This window comes from Emydura macquarii, unplaced genomic scaffold (genome assembly GCF_026122565.2).
Source record: "Emydura macquarii macquarii isolate MOO-44397 ecotype Brisbane River unplaced genomic scaffold, CSIRO-AGI_Emac_v2 contig_587, whole genome shotgun sequence".
NCBI lineage: Eukaryota > Metazoa > Chordata > Testudines > Chelidae > Emydura > Emydura macquarii.
This window is the reverse complement of record NW_027130724.1, coordinates 10524121-10549132: the sequence shown is the minus strand read 5'-3', so window position 1 is coordinate 10549132 and position 25012 is coordinate 10524121. Positions and strand designations below refer to the sequence as shown.

At 40.4% G+C, this 25012-nt stretch overlaps 1 protein-coding gene across 2 annotated transcripts in view; it reads right to left on the bottom strand.

Moving 5' to 3' along the window:
- Positions 1–22399, bottom strand: part of PIK3C2A (phosphatidylinositol-4-phosphate 3-kinase catalytic subunit type 2 alpha) — a 96473-nt gene extending 74074 nt beyond the window's left edge. Inside the window, exons 1-2 of one of the 2 annotated variants that reach the window (XM_067540686.1) lie at positions 22294–22399; positions 6581–7759 (exon numbers count right to left, since the gene is read on the bottom strand). In XM_067540686.1, coding sequence (XP_067396787.1) covers positions 6581–7693 — 1113 coding nt within the window. In that variant the 5' untranslated portion in view covers positions 7694–7759; positions 22294–22399. Of the gene's footprint in view, positions 1–6580; positions 7760–19425; positions 21488–22293 lie in introns of those variants that run through there. The other variant, XM_067540687.1, reaches the window with a different exon arrangement.
- Between the last annotated feature and the right edge of the window lie 2613 nt (positions 22400–25012).

Genomic DNA, 25012 nt, shown 5'->3' with positions numbered 1-25012 from the left:
GCTTTATCTTTAGAGCCTTCTGCCACCATATCATTTTTGAACCAGTTATTTTAATCATGCATTTGCTTCCAATTTAAAGGCACACAGTTTTGTCACATGGCCATGCCATAGGAGAAAAATGTTCTACTTAATAGTGCAAGAAAACACTATGAAGAGTCATGAACAACTGGTATTTGCTCTTCATTGAATTGTGCAGTTCACCACAAACAGACAGGCCTTGTTTAACCAACTATGATCTGTTGGATTACTGTTATCAATTAATTTAGACATTGCCTGTAAGCATTTGTGCTTCTGTGGATTCTAGCCATTGTTACATAGCAAGGAATTTTTGTACACTAGCTATTTCCACATAGAACATTTTTCATATTATTTAGTGCCATGTGAAGCCAACTTTTGATATTTCAAAACTGAAATGTCCAGAAGTGCCACTGCACCAAAGACAAGACAGACTTTTAAACAAAATGTTAAGTGATATTGTAGTAAAACCAGCAAGATGCTCATCTCTGCTGGCTTTATTTTAATGGAGAATGCAGCTTTTTATATATTAAGTGTAGCAGCCTTCAGCCATACTACCCTGCTATCAGGGTTTTCAGCAAGATGGCAGTTTTGGCTCTCTGAAGAAAGCCCTGGTCATCTGAATTTGTTGTTTCACTTGCAATTACTGACCTAGTTCTTTTGTCTCTCTGATATCAATGCATTCAAACAGTTTTTTCCCCACGGTAGTGCATCTTTTGAATCCAATGTGCAGGATAACAAGACTGCTACTCTGCTTCTTTCAGGAACCATTCTGATTTGAGTTACAGTGAGAAGCCTGTGGAGAACTAGCTCTATGTTACAGGGCATTGTAGGTACCATTAAACCAGGTCTCACTGATGGAAAAAACATTCAAGTAACTCATCTGAAATCTGACCATGAATAATGTTGGCTGACTGCAATCATCAGCAATTGAACCTCAACATTTTCTTCCTTGTTTGTTGGCGGTCTGGGGAAATATAAGGGCAGAAGTATTGGTCTTAATCTTGTTTAAGATGTATAATTCCCATGCCATGATATTTTGAGTCACTCTCCCAAACCAAGCAATAAAAGATTTGTAAGGGTGGGAGGATTGTTTGTATCTGAGATCCTTTGAAGGGAGTTCCAATTCAAAGGACTAAACCCAAAGACCAGTTAGAAGCTTCACCTAACATAAGATACCATGGTTTTGTGTATTTTAGACCTGGATTTCTCAACCAGTGGGTTGGGACCCAAAACTGGATCACTAGAATGTTTCAAAAGGTCACATGGCAGCTCCTGTGGCTCCTGTCCCATAGGGCTGGCTGGGCTTGCCTCCCTGCTCCCGGCACTGCAGCCTCTTAGGTCCCAGTGCCACTCAGGTTTAGCCCAGCTCCCATGGTAATGGGACTCCAGGTAGGCCAAATTTGAGTGAGTGCCACTTAATAGCATTCTACTCGTTTCACTGTTTGGGACTTCACTAAACCCTGTTTCCATGTAAAATTTAAGGAAATTGGATAGAGATTATAAAGCTACAAAAACTGGAATCTGGACTCGGTTGCAGGTGTAACACTCGCAACTTTTTTAAACGGACTATACTTCAAGGTAATGATGTCTCTTTAAATAACTCAGATACAAAATCTTTGGCATAAGTTTGTCAGAAATCCAGGATAGCTTCTTAAGAAGAAGTTAGGTGATCAAATCAGCAACACACAATACCAAATCACGCACAAGGAAACAGGAAGTTAACATACTAAGAGGAAAGCAAACTCTTGATAAAAGTTCAATTCATATCATGTGAACTGCAAGTCAGGAAACACATTGTGTATTAAGTGTGATGAAACACTAACTTTTAAAGCTATGCTGTGGTATCCTTGAGTTGAATTTAACAAAGGAGAGCAGTAACTGTTCAATAAGAAAAAACTACCCAGTAAGATAACACCAGAATCAAAGTTTTCAAAAGAGTAAACTTACATTTAGACAACACCTTTCAATTCCAGCTGTACTGTACAATCTACACAGGGAATCACTTTCAATAATGAAATACAGATACCCTTGTAATGCAACATTGCCACTTCTATATCACACAGTAATACTATACAACTGTTTAAGAAAGCAAACAAACAATATCTTTCCCCACTGACACTTCAGGGGGGATATTTAGGGAAGCAGAATGTAGTTGCTAAAGTCGAAGTTTGACTAAGGTTAATAGTCCATTCCTATGGAAAAAAATGTCATAGGATCACCGATAGCCACCAGTGATCAAGACATTCATTGTATGTATCATCCAAAACATGGCAGCTCCTCCAGCACAACATTCCTAATACCCTGATGGAGTATTGGTTCAACTTAACTAGATTATGTGTCAGCTGCAAGGTGCGTGAAGAATGCATTAGAGAACTTTTCTTTGCAGATGATTCAGCACTAGTTGCTCAGCTGCTCAGGCACATCCAAGACATAACCACTCGCTTGGTGTCAGTAGCAAAACAATTCGAATTAAAGATAATACCAGTAAAAGTAAACTTCTTTACCAACCATCCAATACACAAGATGTAGGCAGTGATGCCATGCCTAAAGTTCTTGTCAATGGGGGGGGGGGGGGGGGGACACACACCTCTTAAATGTGCCAACATCTTTATATCTCTAGGAAGCACAGCTGTTAGTAATAACCCCCCTGATGCAGAAGTTGCAGATCACATTCAGTCAGCATCCAAAGCGTTTGGAAGATTATTGAAATATCTTCGGTATCAGCACATCATCATTGCAGCAACTAAGATGAAGGTATATCGTGCTGTGGTGCTGACTGCACTTCTATATTCTATAGAAACAATAACCCTTTATAGGCAACACATGAGAGAGCTTACAAGCCTGCAATTAAGACATCTGCAGCAGCTTCTAGGAATTAAATGACAAAAATCAAGTTCCAAACACCAAGGTACCAAGAAGAGCTGGCATGCCCCATGTTGAGACACTCAGCTGCGCAGCTGAGATGGACAGATCATGTTGTCGGCATGCCAGATCATCAGCTCCCAAAGATTCTCCTCTATGGTGAGCTCAGGAAGGGAAATGCGACAGAGGGTGGCAAAAACTGTGCTATAAGGATGTTTTGAAAAGGAATTTGAATAAAACAAATATTAATAGAGAATTGGGAAGAAGTTGCTAGAGACAGATGTAAATGGAGATCTGTAGCATATTATTCTATCGAGGCAGTTGACACGCACAGACACAGCATATCAATAGCACCATCTTCAACAACATAATATCAAGCAGCTCCACAATTTCTCCTGCCCAAACTGTCACCAAGGCTATTTCAAATGCTGGACTTGCTGCTCAACTCTGAGCTAAATTTCTCTCCTTCAGTCATTATCAAGTATGACGAACAGCTGAACATTGGTTCAGTACTGACTGAAGAACTGCCATTAAATGAACCACAAACTTCCTGTAGCATCCCAGGTTTTCTTGGGAGATCTTGCATCTAAAATATTAATCTAATTTAGCTAGTGCAATTGATTTATCACAGGCTATAATAGTGTGGCTGAAGGCCATGATGAACCTGTTGTTTCTGGAAGACATCTGGTATGTGTCATTGTTAAAGTGTTGGCTACAGAAGTAAAGACAAGGAGACTTTGTCTCTCTAAATACAGATTATAGGAAGAGTGAGTTCACAGATCTCAAAGCTTAGAACTACAATTACACAGAAGACCAAATTATATTCATGTTCTATTCCTCACACATCAGTTTTTCAAACCTCTAGTCTTACAAAATAAAGGGAAGCATAGTGGGGAAGAAGCCCTCCAAAATACAACCACCAGCCCAGAACAGCAGGAAACATTCCAATTGAGATGCCAGGAACTTCACCAATAGAAAATTAAGGATGACAAACATTTTCTGCTACTGATTCCTCTAACCATGCTCTTTTCAGAAAAAGATGTTGAGCAAAGTCCTGTAGAAGATTTTATGGAGCAAACTTAGAAATAAAATACTTGTTATAAAGTAAAGCTAACGAATCAGCAGAAGATCCATACCTTTATTCTGTCTGTGCATTGTGTAGATAGTGTATGACGTTATTCAAATAGCTGCAATACCAAAGCAATTCTCAAAGCAGTTGAATCCTTTAACCGTTTTTCTGTGACTTTGCAGTCTGGTAGGAGGAGTTATGGCAAAAACATTTCAAGTATTTAGAGACTGTATTGCCTCTTTTGACAAGTATGAGGAATTCTATAATGAAAGACTATTTTCTAGAAAGGTGGCAGTGCATGAAAGCAAATCTGGCCACTTTAAAAGGTATAATTGCCAAACCAAACTGGCCCCTTGGTCCATCTAGTCCTGTGTCATTTTTGACAGTAGCCAGAACTGATTGTTTCCAGGGAAAGCACAAGAAACCGCACAGTAGGCAGATGGGAGATAATCTGCCTGCCATGAAGGCATCATCATAATCTCTAATAAAATAGTTTTAAGGCTTGAAGAATGAGGTTTTGTATCACTTTCAAAGTTTTTATTTAAAGATTTACAACTTCGGTTGTTCTTGACCCTATAAAAACATTCAATTCCTTATGAACCTTGGTAAGATCTTGGCCTCAGCATCCTGTGGCAATGAGTTCCACAGTCTATTTATACAATGTGGAAAAATAGATCATTTATCCTTGAGACAGATTTAAAGAGGTTCAGTGGTTCTCAAACTTTTTGTATTTGTGAACCCTTTCAGACAACAAGCCTCTGAGTGCGATCACCTCCCTTAGAAAGTAAAAAACCCACACATTTAACACTATTTAAAAGGCTAAATTATATAACCCTATTGTTTAAAATTAATTTACTTTTTCTTGCCAGTTTCAAATTTAGACTAAAAACACATTTTATCAAATTATTGTTATAGGCAGAAATTTTTTTTTAAGTAGTTACTGCTTAATATTAGGGTGGGGGCATGAAGAAATTTTGTCAATCACTTTTCACAGCAAATTTAGTGCTCCATTGACACCCTTATTTCTGCACTGCAGAAAGTGACGGTGCTGCCTTCTCCAGTCACCCAGCTATGTAGGCAGTACCACAACAGCGCAGAACTGCAGAAGGGTGGCAATGCCATACTATGCCACCCTTACTTCTGCATAACATTTGACCTTTGTGCTAGAAGGGGTAGCTACGGGATGGGCAATCACAAATTTTAGGGTGGCTAAAGCCCCCGCAAGCCCCCCAGCACTGCCCCTGCCTCTATCTGTTAAATTATAAATTACTTCTTTTCGTCAGTCTCGGCATTCTAATTGGTCTGCAGTTTAATGCAGCTCTTCAGCTGCTGAACAATCAAGCCCTCTAATGTTGTGTCAGTCCCACCTTTTAGTCTCAAGACCACAAACCTGCATGCACGACACTACAATCACCAGAGTCCAATTTCCTTAAAGTGGTGACAATACAAATATAGTGTGTTTAGGAACAATAATTGCTGCATTATACATTTACAATACTTTTGAAGTAAATACCACCCTACATTGTGACAGAATGGTGTGTGTAATCTTCTAAAATGCTAGATTTAAAATTATATATTTTATAGCAACTGCTGTTTCATGCATGTACTTGTGACCCCCACATAATAACCTTGCAACCCTGAGGGGTCACGACCCCCAATTTGAGAACTCCTGCTCTATGCATTCATCTTTCAGATTTAAGAAAAGGTTGTGTAGTTACAGGCCACATTCAACCCCCTGCACCTCAGTATACCCCCAACTCCTGATTACTGCCTCAGAGCATTGTTCCTTGGCATGCAGAGGTCTACTATACAATGGAACTAGAGCAATCCTATATGAATGTGCAATAGGTGGAGGCGCAAGTTTTGGTCCATAATGATCGCATGTTCCATTCAGCTGTTTCTAAGGAGTGATTCAGAAGAGATTAGAATCCACTGGTAAAAGTTTAGCTTTGGGAATTTGTGTCAGCTAGAATTTAAAACCAAAAACACCATAAAACTGCAGCTATTCATTACAGCAGTCAGATATTCTCATTCTGAATATGGGGAATTTGATATATCTGCATATAATTTTCATCGAGGTGTCTGCTCCAGGAGCAAGGACAACAGTTTGGGTATGCTTATTGTTGTATTACAGGTAATGAAGTTGAAATTTATGTACTAGGTGACCCTCATGTTGAATTAACTTTCATAAATGTACTAACATGTTACCTAGCACAACAGCAGAAGTTACCATACAGAAAAACTAAATTTTCTTTAAACACCCACTATCCCCAAAAATCATACACTTCCTTTCACTGAAGGAGTCACAGAATAGCAAATGCATTTCAGAACTTCAGTGAACTAGGAACACTTCTTAGGAGGCAACTACTTAAAATTAACTAGACTGTGTTAGGGCTATTCTAGAGCAATATCGACTATTCAAAATTCATCATCAAAATTACACACAACAGTTCAGTGACTGTCGGCTTATTTGGAGATTTATCCCTGCCAATAGTTTCCAAAAGACTTAATTTATGGCTTATATTAAAGACAACATAGCTACAAATTTTTATCTAAGTCTCCTGCAAGATATTATAACCAGTATTAGAAAGTTTAACAATGCAATTTAAAATACTGCAAATATTATAATACCTGTGGTGTTTGGCCCTGTAACTTTGCAAGCTGAGTTGTTCGAATATTTAACGACTGGCTTCTTGTAACTGTTGCCCCAGAAATGGATTTCCCATTCACTTTTCTTTCAAGATGACACTTTACTAGCAGTTTTTCTTCTAGTAGCACAGCATCCCATGGATCTTCTGCAACTGTACTAGAAGGCATCTTTCCATCATCCTCTGCATTACACAAGACCTCCACATTATCCACTTTTGGTTTACTTAGAGGATCCAAGTCCAGCCAATCAAATTTACTAATATCACTGGAGTTTTCTGAAGTTGATAGTTTAGGTACTATCGACTTAAAACCAGTCATCTCTAAGTCAGTGCTTGATTTCCCATTTTTCAAGAATTCTGAGGTACTGGCTATTTTGTCAAATACTTTTGCCATTTCAGGGGTGAGCGTTGGAGGATATATGGGCAGGCTTCCTCGTGGATGGAAAGGTGTAGTAGCCGTCAATGGGTATGAAATGTATTGTGACCGTCCCGGAAGACTAAGATAAACAGGTTCTGTAGATTGATAAGTGGACATGCTTGGGTGGAAGCCATTCTGAAATAAACCGGCCTGTTTATTGTAAGAAGCTGATGGGTAATTTGGAGGTAAAGTGCAAGTCACAGAACCAGGTAGCCCAGGTGTCCACTGTCCTCTTTGACCAGTACAGGTAATATACAATGGTGAAGAAAATGATGGGCTCAGAACAGGAGTTGCTGGTAATGCAGGTACTTTACTAGATTCAAAACTTTCATCTAGCAGCAGTTTCTCTAGTTCAGCATGGCTCAGTTTATCTATATCAATGGTGTTTAACTTATCTTCCACCTTTTTTTTGGCAACAGCCTCCGGAAACACCATGAGATCATGGTCCTCTTTATTATGAGTTTGTGCTTTTTGTCTGGTGCTGCTTAAAGACTCAAAAATTTGATCATCAATTACCACTCTTTCCTTTTGCATCTTAGCTAGTGCCTCAGCTTCCATCTGCAATGCCTCTTCTTTGTCCACATCTTTTCTCCTTGCAGTTCCCAACGAAGGAGATGATCGCTGTTTAAGTCCATTGCTACTGGATATCTGAGCCATAACGTGAAAGCAGATGTCCATTTAAGAGATCAATCCCTTCTTCCTAACAATCTTTGGCCTTTGACTTCAAGAATAGATTCAGTAGACCTGGAGGGGGGGGAAAAAAATATTAGAAAGACATGCAAAGGCATAATTTGTACACTCAGTACATCATATGTAAAGAGGTGATTAAGCTGTAAAATGTAAGTTTACAGCTTTACATTTCAAAATACCATATTTTCTAGATTCCTAGCCAGTTACCAACCTTTCCTACTCGGATGGGATTTTTGTTAAACAAGACACGGTTTTTTGTATTCATCAAGACTCACCTGTTTCTCCTGATGGTTATTTATTTTACTTACACACGCACACAGTTCAGAGCTTAGTTTTGTTGGACTCTTTGCAATAATTTATTATGCTATGAGCAATGTGATGCTAAGAGCAGTTACGTTGTGACTGGAGGGAAATGCTGGTCCATTAGCGAAGGTTGTACCCTAGAACGTAGGAGGCCTGGGTTCAAGTCGGGAAATCTGAGATACAGATGGAAAACTGAGGCGTAACGTAAGGCAAGGATGAATACGCTACCTAGTTCCCTGCCTCAAGTGTATTGAGGGATCATGAGTATTGAAGACAGATAATGCTCATGATGCACACTCCAAAAGGAGCTTCTCAAGTTACCAGTAAGTTTAACAAGGCAATAAGGACTTAGACTGATGATCACTGTGTACCTTACTTAAGATGTATCATCACTATTAGCAATGTTGAACTCACGATAAAGGATTTCACTTCCTTTGGAGGAGTTTCATCATACTTTGCCATCATAATTAAATTAAACATTTAAAAATGCTTTTTCATATACAAGCATATATCTAATACAAGTTATATTCAATATTTAATTCCCATAACAGCAATATAAAGTAAGTGGGGTATTATTCCCCATTATACAAATGAAGACAGAGGCAAAATGACTTGCCCAAGGCCAGAGAGCGAACCAGTGGCATGACTGGTATTTGATTCCCAATCCCACGTTCAAACTATTAGACAAGGCCTCCCAGTAATAACCAATAAATCAGAACACATTTTAAAAAGTATCACTATTGTACAGTAGATTGCCACAAGAACTCTGGTCTTCTGTCTGTATTTTCAGTGTTTACCATATATACCTATTTCCACTTTCTTTTATGCTTGATTAAACATTGACAACTTGTAACGAGCTCTAAGAGCTAGAAAACTTTTACCAACAGCAGCTGAGCTATTATGCATATTAAATGCCAAGATAAAAATAATGAATAATAAGTTTCTGCAGAGAGGTTGTACAAACAGCCGTGAAGCTCTGCTTATTAAAGCATAGCTTTATTGGGCTGGACAAGCTGTCTACATGGAGAGCATTAGGCTCCTAAATAAACTGTACAACCATTTGCAAGAGGAAACAAACATTTGACTTGTACCTATTTTTGGTTCCTTATGATGTACAAAGTTGAATTTTCTTTAAAAAATTCTGTTTTTTAAATTATAAATTAGTTTTGCACACAAGCCAAGTCCAGATGACTAGTGAAATAAAATCATAAGCCAAAAGAGTGAAACCTGAGCCTTCTTGAGGTGATTGAGGAAAGGACAGGAAGAGATTTTTAATGCAGCTGTTTATAACTCTGCTTTAGGCTTTTATTGCATCTATTTAACCTCAATGACTAATATTCAGGAAAAAGGAAATAAAAGGTTCAACACCCTCATTCTTCAGTTAAGGTTCAGTAATACGGATCCTCTGTGGCTCCCAAGCCAACCCCGCAACAAGCCAGGAAAGACCAAAATTGACATTCCTGACATTAAGGTAAAATAAGTGTTTTGTTGTTGTTCAACTTTTCAGGCCTTATTTATTAATTATAAGGCAGCAAAAAAGTAAAAAGGTCGCCTTTTATAAATTCCTTCGCAGGTCACCTCAAAAGGAACATAGAGAAACCAACATGTCCTAAAAGAACACCTGTTGTGACAGAAGTTGATACATGGAAAGCTCCAGCAGCAAACAAATTAGTTTTGGTAAGGAACATCCAGTGCCAAAAAGCTTATTTATAATTGTTGTAGAGCCCGCAATGTACTGTGCATTGTACATACAAGACAGTCACTGCCTTTAAGAATTTACAGGTGATTTAGTTTTGAATTGAGATGAACAATAAGAGTACCACATAAGCAAACAAGTATTGCAGACAGCTAGCAAACACTACAACATTTCCATTACTGAGCTATGGAAAGTCTGTAAATCAAGAATTGATTTCATATAGCTATAAATCAACAGCTCTTCATAAGCTATTCTTTTTACATTCATAATTACTTCTGTGGAAGAAGGGAAAATGATGTAGTGCAGAAATCCATATGGAAAAAGTAGAGTGACTTTCTTCACCACAGGCAAAGAATGCTCTAGAGGGCAAGTAGTCCCTGAAACTAATTTTCATTCCCCATTCCCAAAACCAAGGAGTTCTTATATGAAGGATTCCCTCATACGCCTATAACTAATCATTTTAGTTTCAGATCCCTCTTAAACTTACGAAAGCAAATTCAGAACCTTTTATTTGCCTTTTATATGCAAACCATATTTCAAAGTTTAATCCAAGCAACAAGGTATCCCAGAGCATAATACACTGTGCCAAAGTCTATTTTAAAAATTTTGTGTTTGTGCTGGGGCAAAGGCACTATCTAGCTTCGCTTCCATGGCTAGACTTCAAACTGCTACGGGTGGAGAGGGAGGGACGAAATAATTAAGTAGGGTTGGGGAGCGAAGGCCCTTCCTCCCCCCCCCCCCCCCCTTGCCACATACCCTTCGTATAAAGCCCTCCAGAATAAAGCCATTGGGAAGAAATTTGCACTGAATAATGTTTTGATTGCTAAGCCAACTGATCCACCCCACCAGCTTATGATACTTTATAAAGATTCATGCTACAAAAAAGTGGATCAGTTCCCCACTGCCTTGCACCTTACACAGCTGTGTATTCCAGTGTAAAATGGATATAAAATACTTCATTTCAGAAAAAGTGTTTCACACTCACTTTGCACAGATGCAAGGTGCAGGGCAATGGATAGATCAGGCTCAGCATGTTAAACCTGCAACAAAATTGAGAGCCCTAGATTTAAAGTTTGTATTTAGCAGCTTCAACGTGTTATAGCTACAGATTAGTTTAAGTTCTATTTCCTTCTTTATTTCAACCTAACTTTCTCTCTAAACTGATTTTCCCTTAATGCCCATGTCCAAGAATATTGAAGGAATACGGGTCCTATGCGTTTCTTCCAGCTAAAACATTACATGCATACACAAGGAGAAAATATTTAAGGCATAATTCAAAGGGCACAACACACCCATATAAAGTCTCTTACTGATTTTTTTTGTTTATTATTTTTTAAGTTTACTTTCCTCTTTACACTGGTTTATTCTTTTACATTTCACTCAACTTGAATATAGGTCAACTTGATGTCAGGTTTTGCTGTGATGTTTGGGTTGACAACACTCCAGGGAAATGCTGAAAAATAGAATGCTAAATTGAAATTTTGAAAGAGTTCCCTATTTATATTAGGTTTTATAAAGCCTTTTTCTCCACCTCCAAAGTCTAGTTTTCGGCTTAAAACTAGTTTATGCTAATGGTTGCTTGCATGTTAATGGGATTCTCCAGTTGTGAAGTTTAAAGAGAGGAGCGTTGCACCCACTTCTTTGAAAATTTATCCTATCACCAATTTCCGTAAACATGCATATATTTTTTAGTACTAACAGATATTTTGCATCCTTCCCAGCACATTTAAAAAATATATATGGTCCAAAATGAGTTATTATGGCTGTCACACACTGCTTCTCAGAAGGTTACCTGTTTTCCTACTCCAAAGATATTTCAGATAAATCATAAGGAGCATAGGAACAATTTTAGAAAATCATTGAAACATAGAAATTTGTGGTGAATTATACATTATACCCCTTAGTTATTTTACAAAAATTGGTTCCATTCTATACCTTTGCAATCAAGAAATTCTCCAGGAAAGCAAAGAGTACTGTACTGATGGTTAATGAGAGATAGTTGCATGCCCACAGTGCGCATTGCTCTGGGAGAGGGTTCTCTTGAAGTGTTTACTGTCACCTATTGAAGGACTGAACCTACTAGCCACAGACTGCTAGCCTTCTAGTTATTTCTAACACCAGCTGCTGAGGAGATAGAGTGCTGTTCCTGGTTTGAATTGGATAAGATTGGACGCTAAATCTTTTACGCCAGCTGCTGGCTAGTTAAACAGATGTGCAGAGATGATGGATTTGAAGCTCTATCCCTCATCTCCTTCCCCCCAGGTTACTAGAAGGGAGAAAGTATTCTGTTTCTCTCTGCCTTAATACCAGAGATTTTTGGGTGCTATGAGAATGGATAGGTATCCATTATTTTACCTTTCCCTGGCCTGTACTATTTGATCATCCTCTGAATATTTCCAGGCACTGTTGCTACTGCTTGAGAAAGCTGAGTAATAGTGTGAAATTGGTACAATTTGTAATAGTTTCATTGTTGCCCAGAGGCTCCAGAATAGCAGCAGGAAAATTGCTTTGAGTTTAAGTACTTATTCTGCTGTTGCTTGAGAAAGCTAACAAGATTCCACAGATTCGCTGCCACTATTCAGAACGCTTTGGGCAGCAGCAATTGTCAAAAATTACACCAATTTCACTTTGGTGCTGCTTGGAAAAATGAAGAGCAGCAGAAACATTTTCTGATGTTTCTGATGAATTAGAAAGAATGTTGCAAGCGGTTTACAAAGGCTATTTTCAAACTATGAAGGAATTAAAATAAATAAAAATAAGAAAAGCTTAAGTTTTGAAGAAATTGATGACTTACGTACTCATACTTTTCCTAGGAAAGCATCCCACTCTCCATGGGCAAGTGGACATTTTTAGGCCCTGATTTGATATCAGCCCCCAATATTTTGGCTCTCAGAAGTATGATGCAGTGCTACACACTTGTTGCAATATAAATACATCCACAATCAGCAACATATAAAAGAGCCCATCCTTACACAAAATTTTTGTCTACCCTTTTAATGACTTTACAAGTTCGCAAGATATATTGCATCATCTTCCATCACGAATCACATCCATACAATGAAGTAGTCAACAATAGTGGCATACTTTCACTGACAGAAAACCCAATTAAATCTGATAGCCCAAGAAGGATATATAGAAGTGTATTAGTGGAAGTCTGCGAGAGTTCCTTTTTAATTTTATTTTTTCCAGGCAGACATTCTGTCATTGCACACATAAGGCTTGTCTTTAGACAGGATATTCAGTTAGCCAAACCAAATGTCTAAACCTGTTCTCAGATTCTGTATCACTGGCTATACTGGACTGCTGTTTTCCAATAGTTTGAAAAAAAAAAAAAAATCAAATGCACATGATAGGACTGCAATAGCTTTAACAGGACTTGATTTCATGTATGCCAACATTTTAATGTTAAATTCATATGATTAATATATCAGAGCTAATGCTCCCTCAATTTGAGCTAATACAAAACAGAATGTCTATCTTGGTTTTTGAATGTGGACTGCACAACATGTCAAAATTTCTCTTATCTATCAGAGTGAAGAACGCCTGAATATGTAGCTAATCAAATTCAGAAGGCAATTAAGAGTCCCTAGTTAAACTTCAGCAACCTTGGCTAACACAAGGGTGAGTAATCAGAGTGGAACTTCTCTCAGGCACTAGGATTCACAGCATTAAGTTTAAATTCCCAGGGCAAGAGAAATGAGAGATGCCTGCATTATTACTGATCTTGTGTTAGAAATTCACGAAAGGTGTTTGTGACAGCTGGAATTCACTGAAAGCTCTGGGCCTAGCCAACAGCTAAAGGTAACTGTGGTTTCAGTCAAGTCTTCCAAACACTGGAAGTAATCCTGAAAGACTCAAAATTGTTGCTCTGATCTCAGCTAATGCAATATATTGCACCCAAATGCATCAGAATGTAGTTCTAAACTAGATACTACACCTATGTGCCTTCAAGAGCACAATTTTCCATTCAAATAAATGGCATTTGTTAAATACTTCTGGTTTTTTAAATTTAATTGATTGCAATACTTTATTTGAAAATGAAATCCGACAGTTCCCCTTTTCCACTTTGCTGATTTCCCCCTGCATCTGGAGTAGAACTCAGACACCTGTATACTTTTATCTATGTATTAGCATCAATTATGTCCACATAGCTCTGGGATGTATTTGCTACAAGTATTATCGCCCTCACTTTTGAAGAATACAATCAATGGACAATGAGGCAGTTTTATTTATAAACAGATTTAACAACCAAGTTTGATTAAAGGTACAAGGCAAATACCTTACCTGGTTTCTTTGCTTCCTTGCTACAATTTCTCCCAGAAGTTTGGATCAGTCACCCCACTAACCAGCTCTAACTCTTCATGCCCCCACTTCCAAACTTCCAAAGAGAAAAAATAAACCATTCCCACCCCACCCCCCAAAAAGGCAGGGTTATCTGAGGGCAACTCCAGCGCTAAAATGCAGATAGCTGATGAGATCAGCATTAATTCCCACAAAAACACCATGGAGTGGGACCAGATGTCAGCATGAGGGGCTGTACCTCAAGCTCTGACCCTGTCCCAACCCACAGAATCTAATCCAGGTGTAGTACCCAGATAGAGACTTCTGTAGGGTCAAGGGAAGGATGCCACAAAATTGACCCTCTTCCTAAGACTGTGGGTTTTTTGCTCCTCTCCACTTAGAGAAGCAGAAAGGAATATTCCACCCCACATCACTAAGAAAGAGGAAGGAACCCAGAGGGACCAAATGGCTGTTTTTTTTCCCTATATATATTCTACTATATATTCTAAAGACAACATATGAAAGCAGAATTTCACACTGAACAGCGTCCAAAAAATAAATTACTTTTTCCCAATTGACAGGACTGAATTAATCTGTCTCTATCGATGAGAATGAGTAAACTTATTTATAGCAAGTGTTCTGCTATTTGATTAGATTTAGTAAGCCGTACGTCTGCCAACTATTATGCAACCTTTGTTTTCATGGCTCCAAATTAAAAGCAATACTTTGAGATACTTAAAGGAATCAGACATAAACATTAATCTGTTTACTCAATACTTATCTCCAAGTAGATAATGTTATAAAACTGACTATTAGAAAAGTATTTTAAAAGTTGTATCAATATTAAGGTTATAACAGAGAAGTGAGGAAACTGCAAGATAAGCCTGTCGTTTCAGCTGCTACAGATAAGGCAGGAACAGAGTATTCCTAAATTGGAATTTTCTGGTTTTGGTAGGCCTATGCAAAACAACAGAATGTTATACAGTTAAAATTAATTATATGCTGTTACACTGTAAGTGGAAAATCCAGATAAGGAATAATTAATTCCAGAGTACTTTCATTTTTCCAGAATTTTAAACTTCTAACTAATTGAATGCTCCTCAAATCCCAGTTAATTTCTTATCTGGAAACACTAGGATGTCTCTTCTGCACAGAAATCTTATTACCTCAAGAAGAGGCGGTCTCACCATATGCTCACATTACGTTTAATAAATTGTGATCTACTTAAACAGAGTTGGACAGCAATTTCCTGTTCCAAAATTATGAGGTATTGATCACAATTTTTATTTAACCTTTTATTTATAATCATCCATTTCACTGATGTGCACAACAGTACACAAGCACAATGTACGTTATTTTATCGTCAGTCATTGTCTACAAGAAACTTTACAGCTATCAGGAATCAGACCATCCATGAAGGTTCTAAAAATCCCCAGCACTGAATAAAGTAGTGATGGTAACTCATAGGCCCATTTCCAGCCTTCTTTTTAAAGTAATGCCCTGATGCACAGTAGCTAGTTAGCCAAAGCTAACTCTGAAAGAAAGACTGCAGCCATTCTGCTTCAGGCTGTGCCTGTGGGAGGTTTAATCACCACACAAACAATGCATTGATTTAATTGTAGTATACTTGTAAGCAGATTTGTTAAACTAGTGCAAACCCCTGGAGAGACTTATTTTGGTTTAGCTTAAGTCAATTAGGATAAAGTTTAAGTTAAACTGAAATAAGTGTCCACACAGGGGTTTGCATCTGTTTTGCTACAGTGTTTTTAAAATATTTAACAGGTGCAACTTCTGCACATACACGAAGCCTCAGATTTCAAAAACTGGGCAGGCATCAGGCTTGGCTAATATTTGAATGAAAGACCTCCAAACTCATTCCTAGGTGCTACAATGTTGACAACTCATTAGACAGTGTTACTTCCTTTAAATCAGTTTTAAAGCAATGGCCAGATGTTGCATGGGTTGATGTGCCATCCTCTGGATCAGAGCCAAAACCAAGATCCTGTAAATTCCCATGACACTTTGCAAGGGATAAGGCATTAGTCCTGTGTCCCAGCCAAATTCCAATTTGGGTAGTTGCATTCTACCTGGATTTCATCTGCAGTTTCAATTGCTCCAGGAGTCTTCACTTGTCTTAAATGCTGCATTGTTATTCAGCTATTTCAATCTATACCATTGATAGAGGCACCAAGGCCACACCTAGCCACACCCAGTTTGTAAATTACTGTGGATATTTCAGAGGTAGAGAGACTATAAATGAGGTATTATGTAAACTTTTATAAGTCTGCGTACAAACGAGCCTACTTTCAGTTCATATTGTTCTTTATGTTGTTGCATGTTAGGAAAGTAAAAATTTAAAATGACGTTCATTCCCCACCCAAAGTAAACACAGATATAATTCTGCAGAGCCTGACTCTGTACTAGTTCAAGTGTTACCTTTTACAGGAACACCAGGTTCTCTCAGTACTGGGACAAAGTGTCATCCAGAACTCTAATTTGCTGTCACTCAGGGCTGGTCTACACTAGAGAGTTGTGGACAAAACTGTGCTGGTGTACACACTAATCCTCTCCCCTCCACCGCCTCTCCCTCTGACAAAACTGCCCTGTTGTTTTGACAAAATAAAACCACCTGGATGAGAGGTATAGGACTTTTGTCGACTTAGTTAGGGAGATGCAGTGTCAATATAGACAGTGTGCCCCCCTTACATGTCAATTTCACTGCTCTGCTGGATCCCAGGTAGGAACCAGGCAGTCTTGTCAATTTCACGGTTTGGCTCCTGAGGGGGAGCAGGAGGGGTGAGAAGCCAGGGCACCAGGACTCCATTCCCTGGGGGTGAGAAGGGCCAGGTTGCTTCTCCCTGGGAACGGGGAGCAGGGAAGCCCCTGACAACTTCCTCCAGCTCCCACTGTGGATGGGAGAAGCCTGGAACTGGCTACTAGCAGGGAATAGGGGGGGAGTGCCTGTCAGGAGCCAGCGGAGTGTCTGTCAGGAGCCAGCCTGTGGGGCTCCCAGCAGGGAGCTAAGAGTCCAGTCTCTCAGCTCCTTACACTACCCCTCTTAGGTTGGTGGAAGTGCTCCTGGTGAGTACACACACCACCAACCCAAGGAGGGTAGCATGGGCGTCAGCGGCTGTAAGCTGACATATTATGTCAACTTATATTTTTGAGTGTAGACAAGGCCTCAGACAATAGAACAAACCCCTTTCTTCTCTTTATATGCAAGATCTCCTGCATGTTCAAAACATGCCTACCCACACTAAGACCGTACCTCTGATTCTTCTCCTACATAATACTTCTCCAACCAAAACACCAGGAGCAGCAGCAGCATTATGAAACAGTGGCATCTCTAGCCTATTTCACTTGGATGCATTTGATCAGGATTCTTTCCATTTCACTGTCATGCCTATTACTAGCACTGCTTGACAAAGAGCGTCCTAACAGAAACAAAATTTAATGTTTCTCCTGCAGGATGTTTTTCTCGCACATGATCATCCCGTTACATCCCCTTCGGTTCCACACAAACTTCATTCCTCACTGGTTCTCTTGTGTTCCACCCACTCCCAAGTCAGTGGGTGTTTCAATCCCGCCACCACCACAACAACCAAGCTCTCTTTCTAAAGCCTTCTGAAAACCCACATGTACAACCCTACAAAGTATTCCAGGCAAAGTTATCACTAGCCACTGTTTCTCCCTATGATCCTCTCGCCCCCCCCATATATTAGGCTAGAACCCCACATACTATGCAATTTCACAGTTGTAGAATGTGTTTTAGAACCCATCCTCCAGCATCCAAGATTTCATTTAAAAAAAAAGTTAGAAGAATCTGAATAGAAAATTTATCACACCCATCACTATGATATCCAAGCTCCAGTCTAGCTTTTATGGTCACAAAGAAAAATCTTCTAATCTGATGCAATTATACATGCCTGGCCTCATTCATAACAGGACACATGCTAATATTTCCTTCCATTATTGCTGGTTCAGCACCAGTGGCAGCACTGCTACAGATAAGATGCTGGTTAGCATAGACCTGCTCCACGTATAGTATGAGCCCTGTTCACTCTAGTACTCCCACTAATTGTACATCCAGCAGTACTGAACTGGTGATAACCAAACAGCATGACATTTTAGCAAAAGAGAAATCCTTACATATAAAATACAATTTAAAAATTTAATTTTTTGAAGTGGTCAAAGAACCTCCAGATTGCCCCCAAATGCATGCGTCTTGCTGCAGAGCAATATTGGTCCTTGATTATATCTGCCTGTACTTTTAGAACAAGTTCTTTGGCACAGCAGCTCTGTTCTATGCACACCATCATAATGAATACACTGAAAAAAATCAGCAGGGTGAACACCTTAGAAAGAGAAGATACTGTGAGCCACAGTCCTGAATTTAATTTAAATACATATATAGCTTTGTGATGGCTACCTGTAAGCAGTGCACTAAGGCAGATACAGCTGTAATAGCCAAATTATTTCTACTTGCTCCAGCAGACAGTTTCCCTGAGGCAGGAAATTCATACAACATTTCATTTACAATCAGCAGATGGTACTCGGTCATTTAGTTCTACATTTATCTGACTGCCAAACAATATTGTTGGTTACTAACTTCTGACAATTAAAACAGGTGCACTGTTGATATACACAGGTCAGTATTATATATTAACAAATATTTGATTTATGGAAGGTGCTGACTTATGAGCCCTTAAGACTAAGGGCACTAGATAGTGCAGAAAAATCTGCACTGGCACTAGATATAGTACAGATTTGCTAGTAGAAACTTCAGTGCCCCAAAACTACCATCTCTACATCCCTACAGGGACTACCTGTAAGGACAATAGTAGGTCAGTTACTATGTTTATCAGTGCTTTGTACTTTGATTGAGATTGCCAAGAGAAGTGTCAGACATGCTCTTGAAACCTGTATGCTATGAACTCAATTTACACCAACTCATTTCACCTAGATAACCATGAAGCGATATCATTCGGTCAGTACAGACGTCTAGGTCTGAACTGATTACAGTAACTATATCCTACTGCCAGCGTCCTGAGCCTTCTAGTTCCTTCCCACCTGCTATATATAGTTTATGAAATCTGCAACATAGGTACTATACATTTTTTAATTGATACCAAATTAATACATAGAATACTGTAAGTTGTATGAAACATGAAAACATACTGTCTTCCTCCCCATCTATTTAAGTTTTGGGATGAGTTACAATGCTGACAAATGATCACTTGGAATAAAACAAGATGGACACATCTGCTATGCACTAAATTTCTCACAGCTTCCCCCTACCCACAATAACTGTTCTAATAGTAAACCTTCCCACAAAAATGTCATGTTGAAATGCCAACATTTTTTTGTTCCAAATCATTTCCAGAATGTGTAGATTTAATCATTACAACTACATTTAGCAAACATTTTCTTCTTCACTTACTTGCCAAATGTAGAGTCCAGACTTCTGCATTTCCCTGCAATAATGCATACTGCTCCTTCCACATATAAAAAGGTACAAAGAGTGCTCTATTAAACAGCTGATGTCATTGACTGTTGTGGTACAAATAATGAACTCTAGGCTAGCAGTTAAAATTCCATTTCCTCTTTTTTTAAAATACATACAGCAATTTGTTAATTAGATCCACATATCCATGCAGCAACTGATTTATATTTTTAACAAGATTTTTTTTAAACTTTGTGGTACTGTCCCCAATAAAAATGGAATCCTACAATTCTGCACCAACCAAATACTAAAAGACAGTCTCCCATAAAATTTAGACAAAAAAAAAGCTTTTCCTCTCCCACTTCAGTAGGTTAAAATCAAAACTTAATATTGCATTTTACAGAAGTGGGATGTTGGAATGCTAAAGAAAAAAAGGAACAACCATACAGTGGATTGTTTACTATATCAAGATTTGTTAACTCTTCATAAGTGCCATTAAACTTTGTCTAAAAGTTTATAGGAGCACACACCCCCAAAACACAGAAGTAACACTACATTTCAAGGTATTTTTCTGGTTGGAGTTCAGTGATATCATTAACTCCAGTAATTTAAATTAATTTCAAATCCAGTTTAATACATTCAGACCACATTGAGACATTACCAGAATGAGGAACTGACAAGGGGTAAAACAAACACTTGTCAATTGCAACAAGCTAGTTATTGACAGTTGATATCAGATGGGGTGGCAGAGATACTATTTAAGGAACACTATCAATTTGAAATCAAGAGTAAGTTAAATTAAGTTTCAATATTAAATCTGCTCCAAAGGGCCTCTGCCAATTTGTGGTTTTACAACCACATTTCCCTATTTTTAAGTGGTTTGCTCCTTGCTTACTGCTGAAAGTCCCCCCATGAAAGGGGAAAATGACTAAGGCTCTGGCTCCTACTTTTGTTGATTTGTGCAGGTGAACAGTTCTGCCCCGCAGAGCCCCATCAACAATGGCACTCCTTGAGAACACGGAGCTCACCTCAGACAATCCGCCCGCAGGATCAAGATTTAAATTAAACCAAAATGACTATATAAAGCACTGTCAAATTCACAAAGTAAACCAACAGGGGGCAAAAAAACCTGTTTGTTGTCTAATCTCTTTACTGTGATACTCTCTAGGTGTTATTACAAGTAACATCAGGTAAACAATTTTCAGACTGAAGCACAATTTTTAAGGTGATTATACTCCTTTAAAAGCACCACCATTAGATTATTAGTCAACAGAAAAAATTGAATACCTCACCAATTTAGAAGCAGCATTCATTTTTCTGTTGGGTCTAACCTTCCACCAGCCACTTTTTTACTGGTGTAACTTCCTTGCCCCATCGTGTCTTTTCTAGTCTTTCCTCACTGCACTTTATTTCAGTTTCTCCTGTCTTCGATTGCCCCTCTCCCCTCCATTTTTCTGGAGAGGCCCTGATAACCCAGTTTAACCTATTTTTTCCCTCAAAGCCATCATAGAAACCTTCCTTTCAGGTCTAATCTGCATCAGATAGAGTGATGAAGTCAGTCAGTGCGAAGCAAACTGCCTCTGCCAGAATGAGGGAGTGAACTCCATTCTGAACTAATAAGCATTGCCAGAGGACTAATTTTCCTTTCTTCCACCTTCTGTATCTTTTTTCCATCTTCCAGGTATTTCCTTGCTAGTGTCCCCTTCACTCCTCTCTCCTCCCCAAGCACTGAACAGTTTTCAAAATGTTATAAAATATGTATATATTTTTGATAGTATAAATATTTTCCTGTTAGGGCTTCAGTAAAGAAGACGACCTTGATGAAAGCTACATATTACAAAGTGCAAAGTGATTGCATGCCTAAAAAGTACTTTAAAAGGAGACAGCTTAGTGGTTTAAGCATCAGAGTTGGAATGTTTAACTTATCTGGAACAACAGGGTCACACACCCACACGTGATCAGTTAAAGCTCTTCAGCCATCCAAGATATAATAAACCAAGTTAAGTGCAGTGAGCATTGTAGATGACAACTGAGGTCCCATATATTCTGCACTGACATTAAAGACTGGATGTTACTTTACATAAGAGTAGACATTTGACTCAGTAACCACCCAAGCCAAAAAATTTTCTGGTTGCCTACTATGCTATATACTAGTTGACCCCTATCCCTCCCCTAGGTTGCATCCCGACTATCATACATACATATGCACTCTCTGAAATGCAACCGGATGTTACACAAATGCAAACATGTTATTCAAGAGATTGTGCGGTAAAGATCTTGAAAATAGAGAAAAGGTCGTTCCGCTGCTTGAAAAAAAAATGCAATTAACAAGGAGAAGTCACTAAACGTTTTACATGGCAGCTCATGAACGGCCACCCGCAGGCAAACTGGACCCCAAGGAAGAGAAAAGCCAGACGGCGGGGCTGCGAATGTAGGCAAGTTACAGCGACGGCTCCAGACCTCGGGCTCACGTCTGCCGGGTGCCCCGCGGCGCCCGCGAGCCCGGCCCTCCCCTGCGAGGCGGGAAGTCACCCCGAGGGGGGTGTCACGGCACCCGCTCAACCCTGCGCCGCTTGGCCCCGACAGGCACCCAAGGCAGCAGGAGGCCCGAGCCTGCGGGGAGGGAGGGAGGGAGCGAGAGCGGAACCAAGGCAGCTCCTGAGCGCGAGCGCCGGGGTGGGTGGGGGGGAAGTGCCGAGCAGGGGCCAGGCAGGCACCGGGAACGGAGCCCGGGCGGCTGCGGGACAGGCCGGCGATGGGACCCCAAGCTCCGGGGGAAGGGCGAGCCGGGCGCCCCGCATCCCGTGCGGGGGGCAGCGGGCTCCCGTCTCCTGCCCCCCCTCCCCTCAGCGGGCCCGCTCTCACCTCGCAGCACCGCTGCCCCGCGGGAGCGACCATGTCCCGTCCCTGCGCCGCCTTCCTCCCGCCGCCACCGCCGCCGCGGAGAGACTCGCTGGAGAGGGACGCGACCAGAGCGGAGCAGGCGGCCCGCAGCTCTCCCGTCCCCTCCCCAACCGCCGCCGCCGTGCGCTCATTTCCGGCCCGGCCGGGCCCGAGAGCCCGCCTCCTGGGGGCGGGGCCTGGCGGGGGCGGGGGCACAGCGCTGAGGACTGGAGACGGGCCGGGTGGCTCGGCTGGGGGGGAGGGGTGAGAGGGGGGCGGAGAGAGGGGTGATGTGGGCGGGGACTGGGGGGAGGGGCGGAGCGTGGCTGGCCTGTTGCGCAAGGGCGGCGCCCTGCGTGAGATCACACCTGTGTTCGCATTGTTACGTCATTGTTTATGGGGTGCGTCCCGTGCCGTGGCCTGAGGCGCACACACAGCACCGCGGGAGGTGAAAGGCCGCCCGCCAGCTCCTACTTCCCACGTTTAAATTAGAACCAACCCCTATGCCCAACAGGCTGGTTCCTGAGCAGGGTGGCAATGGCTGCCCAGTAATTTGGGGTGGGCCCGGCTTCCATGTTCCTGCTCAAACAACAGACTCATGATGTGGCCCTGGCTGGATCATGCTGAGAGTACCACCTGCTCTGCATGGGTCTGTGTGTTTTGTAGCCACAAAGTTTCCACCCTCACCTCCCGCCAGAAATTTTTCACATGCTATGCACTACTGAACTATTGCTTTAGGGGTCACAGCATCACCCAGGTTCAGCCTGGCAAGGGACTGCTGGGCCAACGTTTGGGGAGTGATGTGACCAGCAACCCTTATTAATGGGTTGCCAGGCCAAATCTGAGTGGCAATGCAACCCTGCACACCAGGTCACAATGCCACTTTGTTTGTGGGCCCTCTCAAACTGGGGTCCTGGGGCAAATTGGCCCTTTCCACACCTGGCGTGGATACCATGCATATAGCTGCAGGCAACACTCCAGACCATTGTAAGAATTCTACTCTTGAACCATCAATGAGCTAGACAGGTGGGGAAATGTGTCATTGCACAAACATCAAAATCTGTCAGGCTGTGTCAGTTCTAATGTGGAAGATCTCATAAGGGAGGTTTTAAATATTTGGTGGAAAACACATTGCATCAATACAGACATACCTTAAAGCAGAGGCCCCCAAACTGTGGGGCGGGCCCCCCAAGAGGGCACAGAGGAATGTTTGTGGGGGTGTGGCAGGGCCCAGGTCAGCCCCCATCAGGGGCGGAAAGGGAGTGCCACCCAGCCCTGCTCTGCTCTCAGCTGCAGCTCTGGGCCTCACTGTGGTCCCGCTTCTCACCCCAGAGGGGCACAGACAGGGGAAAAGGGGTGGGGATCGAGGTAAAACCTTGCTTTAAAGACTACTGCTTTAAAGACTGTCTTCAATTTCATTTAATCTAAAAATCTTTGGCCAGGCTGTATATGCCTCTCAAAAGGGTGGATATTACCATATCCAAAGATGTGGGCAGATTTGAGGGGGAGGTGCTACTCAACGTAATTTCCTTTTCTTATTATTTGATTTAAGTAAGAGTGAATTACTGGAAGCTTGCACAACAAATACGTCCTTCTCCGGGGCTGCAATTCAATGCAGATACAATAAACTTCCTTTATCACATGCTGTGGAGGAAGAGTACTGAGTGTGCTTTCTGGGGAAGAGAAAATAAAGCAAGTGAAGAGGTTTGGAGTGACGCTAGTAAAATAAAGTCCGACATAGCTTGTGACTTTTAATAGCAGAAGTAATTATTTCATCATTTGTCAGTGGAAAAGTCTATAATGTAATCAGGGAAAACATTTTCTATTAAATAAATATTCACTTACTGTAACTTTATAAGATACTTCATAGCCCCCAAATTATCTACATTTGCAGCTTTGAACTTTCCTGAACTGTCAAAATCGAAAAGAAAACAAAAAGTAACAAAAGATTCACTGTGACTATTGATATTTTATTCAGATAATGAAAAACTTTTGACACTTAAGGAGACCCCCAAAACAACAAAATACATAATCCAGACTAGATGGCACATGAAAAACTGTCAGTAAACAGTTCAGTTCATGAAGAAATTACATATATTGCTTATCTGGAATACACTGTTGTCTAAGTTTTTATATTGGCACCCAACATGGCAATATCTGAGCGCTTATAATAAGGATTAATGAGTTAGGCTCTGATAGCGAAAGCACTCCGCATTCCGAACTATCATAGAGGGCATGGGGGATTGGGCTTTTAATGATTATAGAGGTAAAAAGCTATGAAAGTGCTAAATATTATCTAAAATATGACTGCCTGGAATGGTATCAAATGTGAACGGGATCAAATGTGAATCATAGAAATTAGAGACAGAAAAGGACTAATTTTGTAATTTAGTTCATTTCAGAGACCAATGGAAATTATTCCTTTCAGTCTATTATCAAGTCTATTTTCAAGACAAGTTTAAATGTCATAAGCAGCAGGTGGTTCTGTGACCTTTCTTGGGAAATTATTTCTGTCTAATACAGTAGTTCTTGATGTCAAGAAAGTTTCCTGATATTCCACCTACATTTTTTATCCCATCATAACTAGTTACCTAGCTATTCTAAAATCTATTTAAATGCATTCCTAAAGTGCCATGGTATATAGGTACTGATCCCCTTGTATATCCTAAAATATCTCCTTCTTTCTTTTCATCCCTAGTCT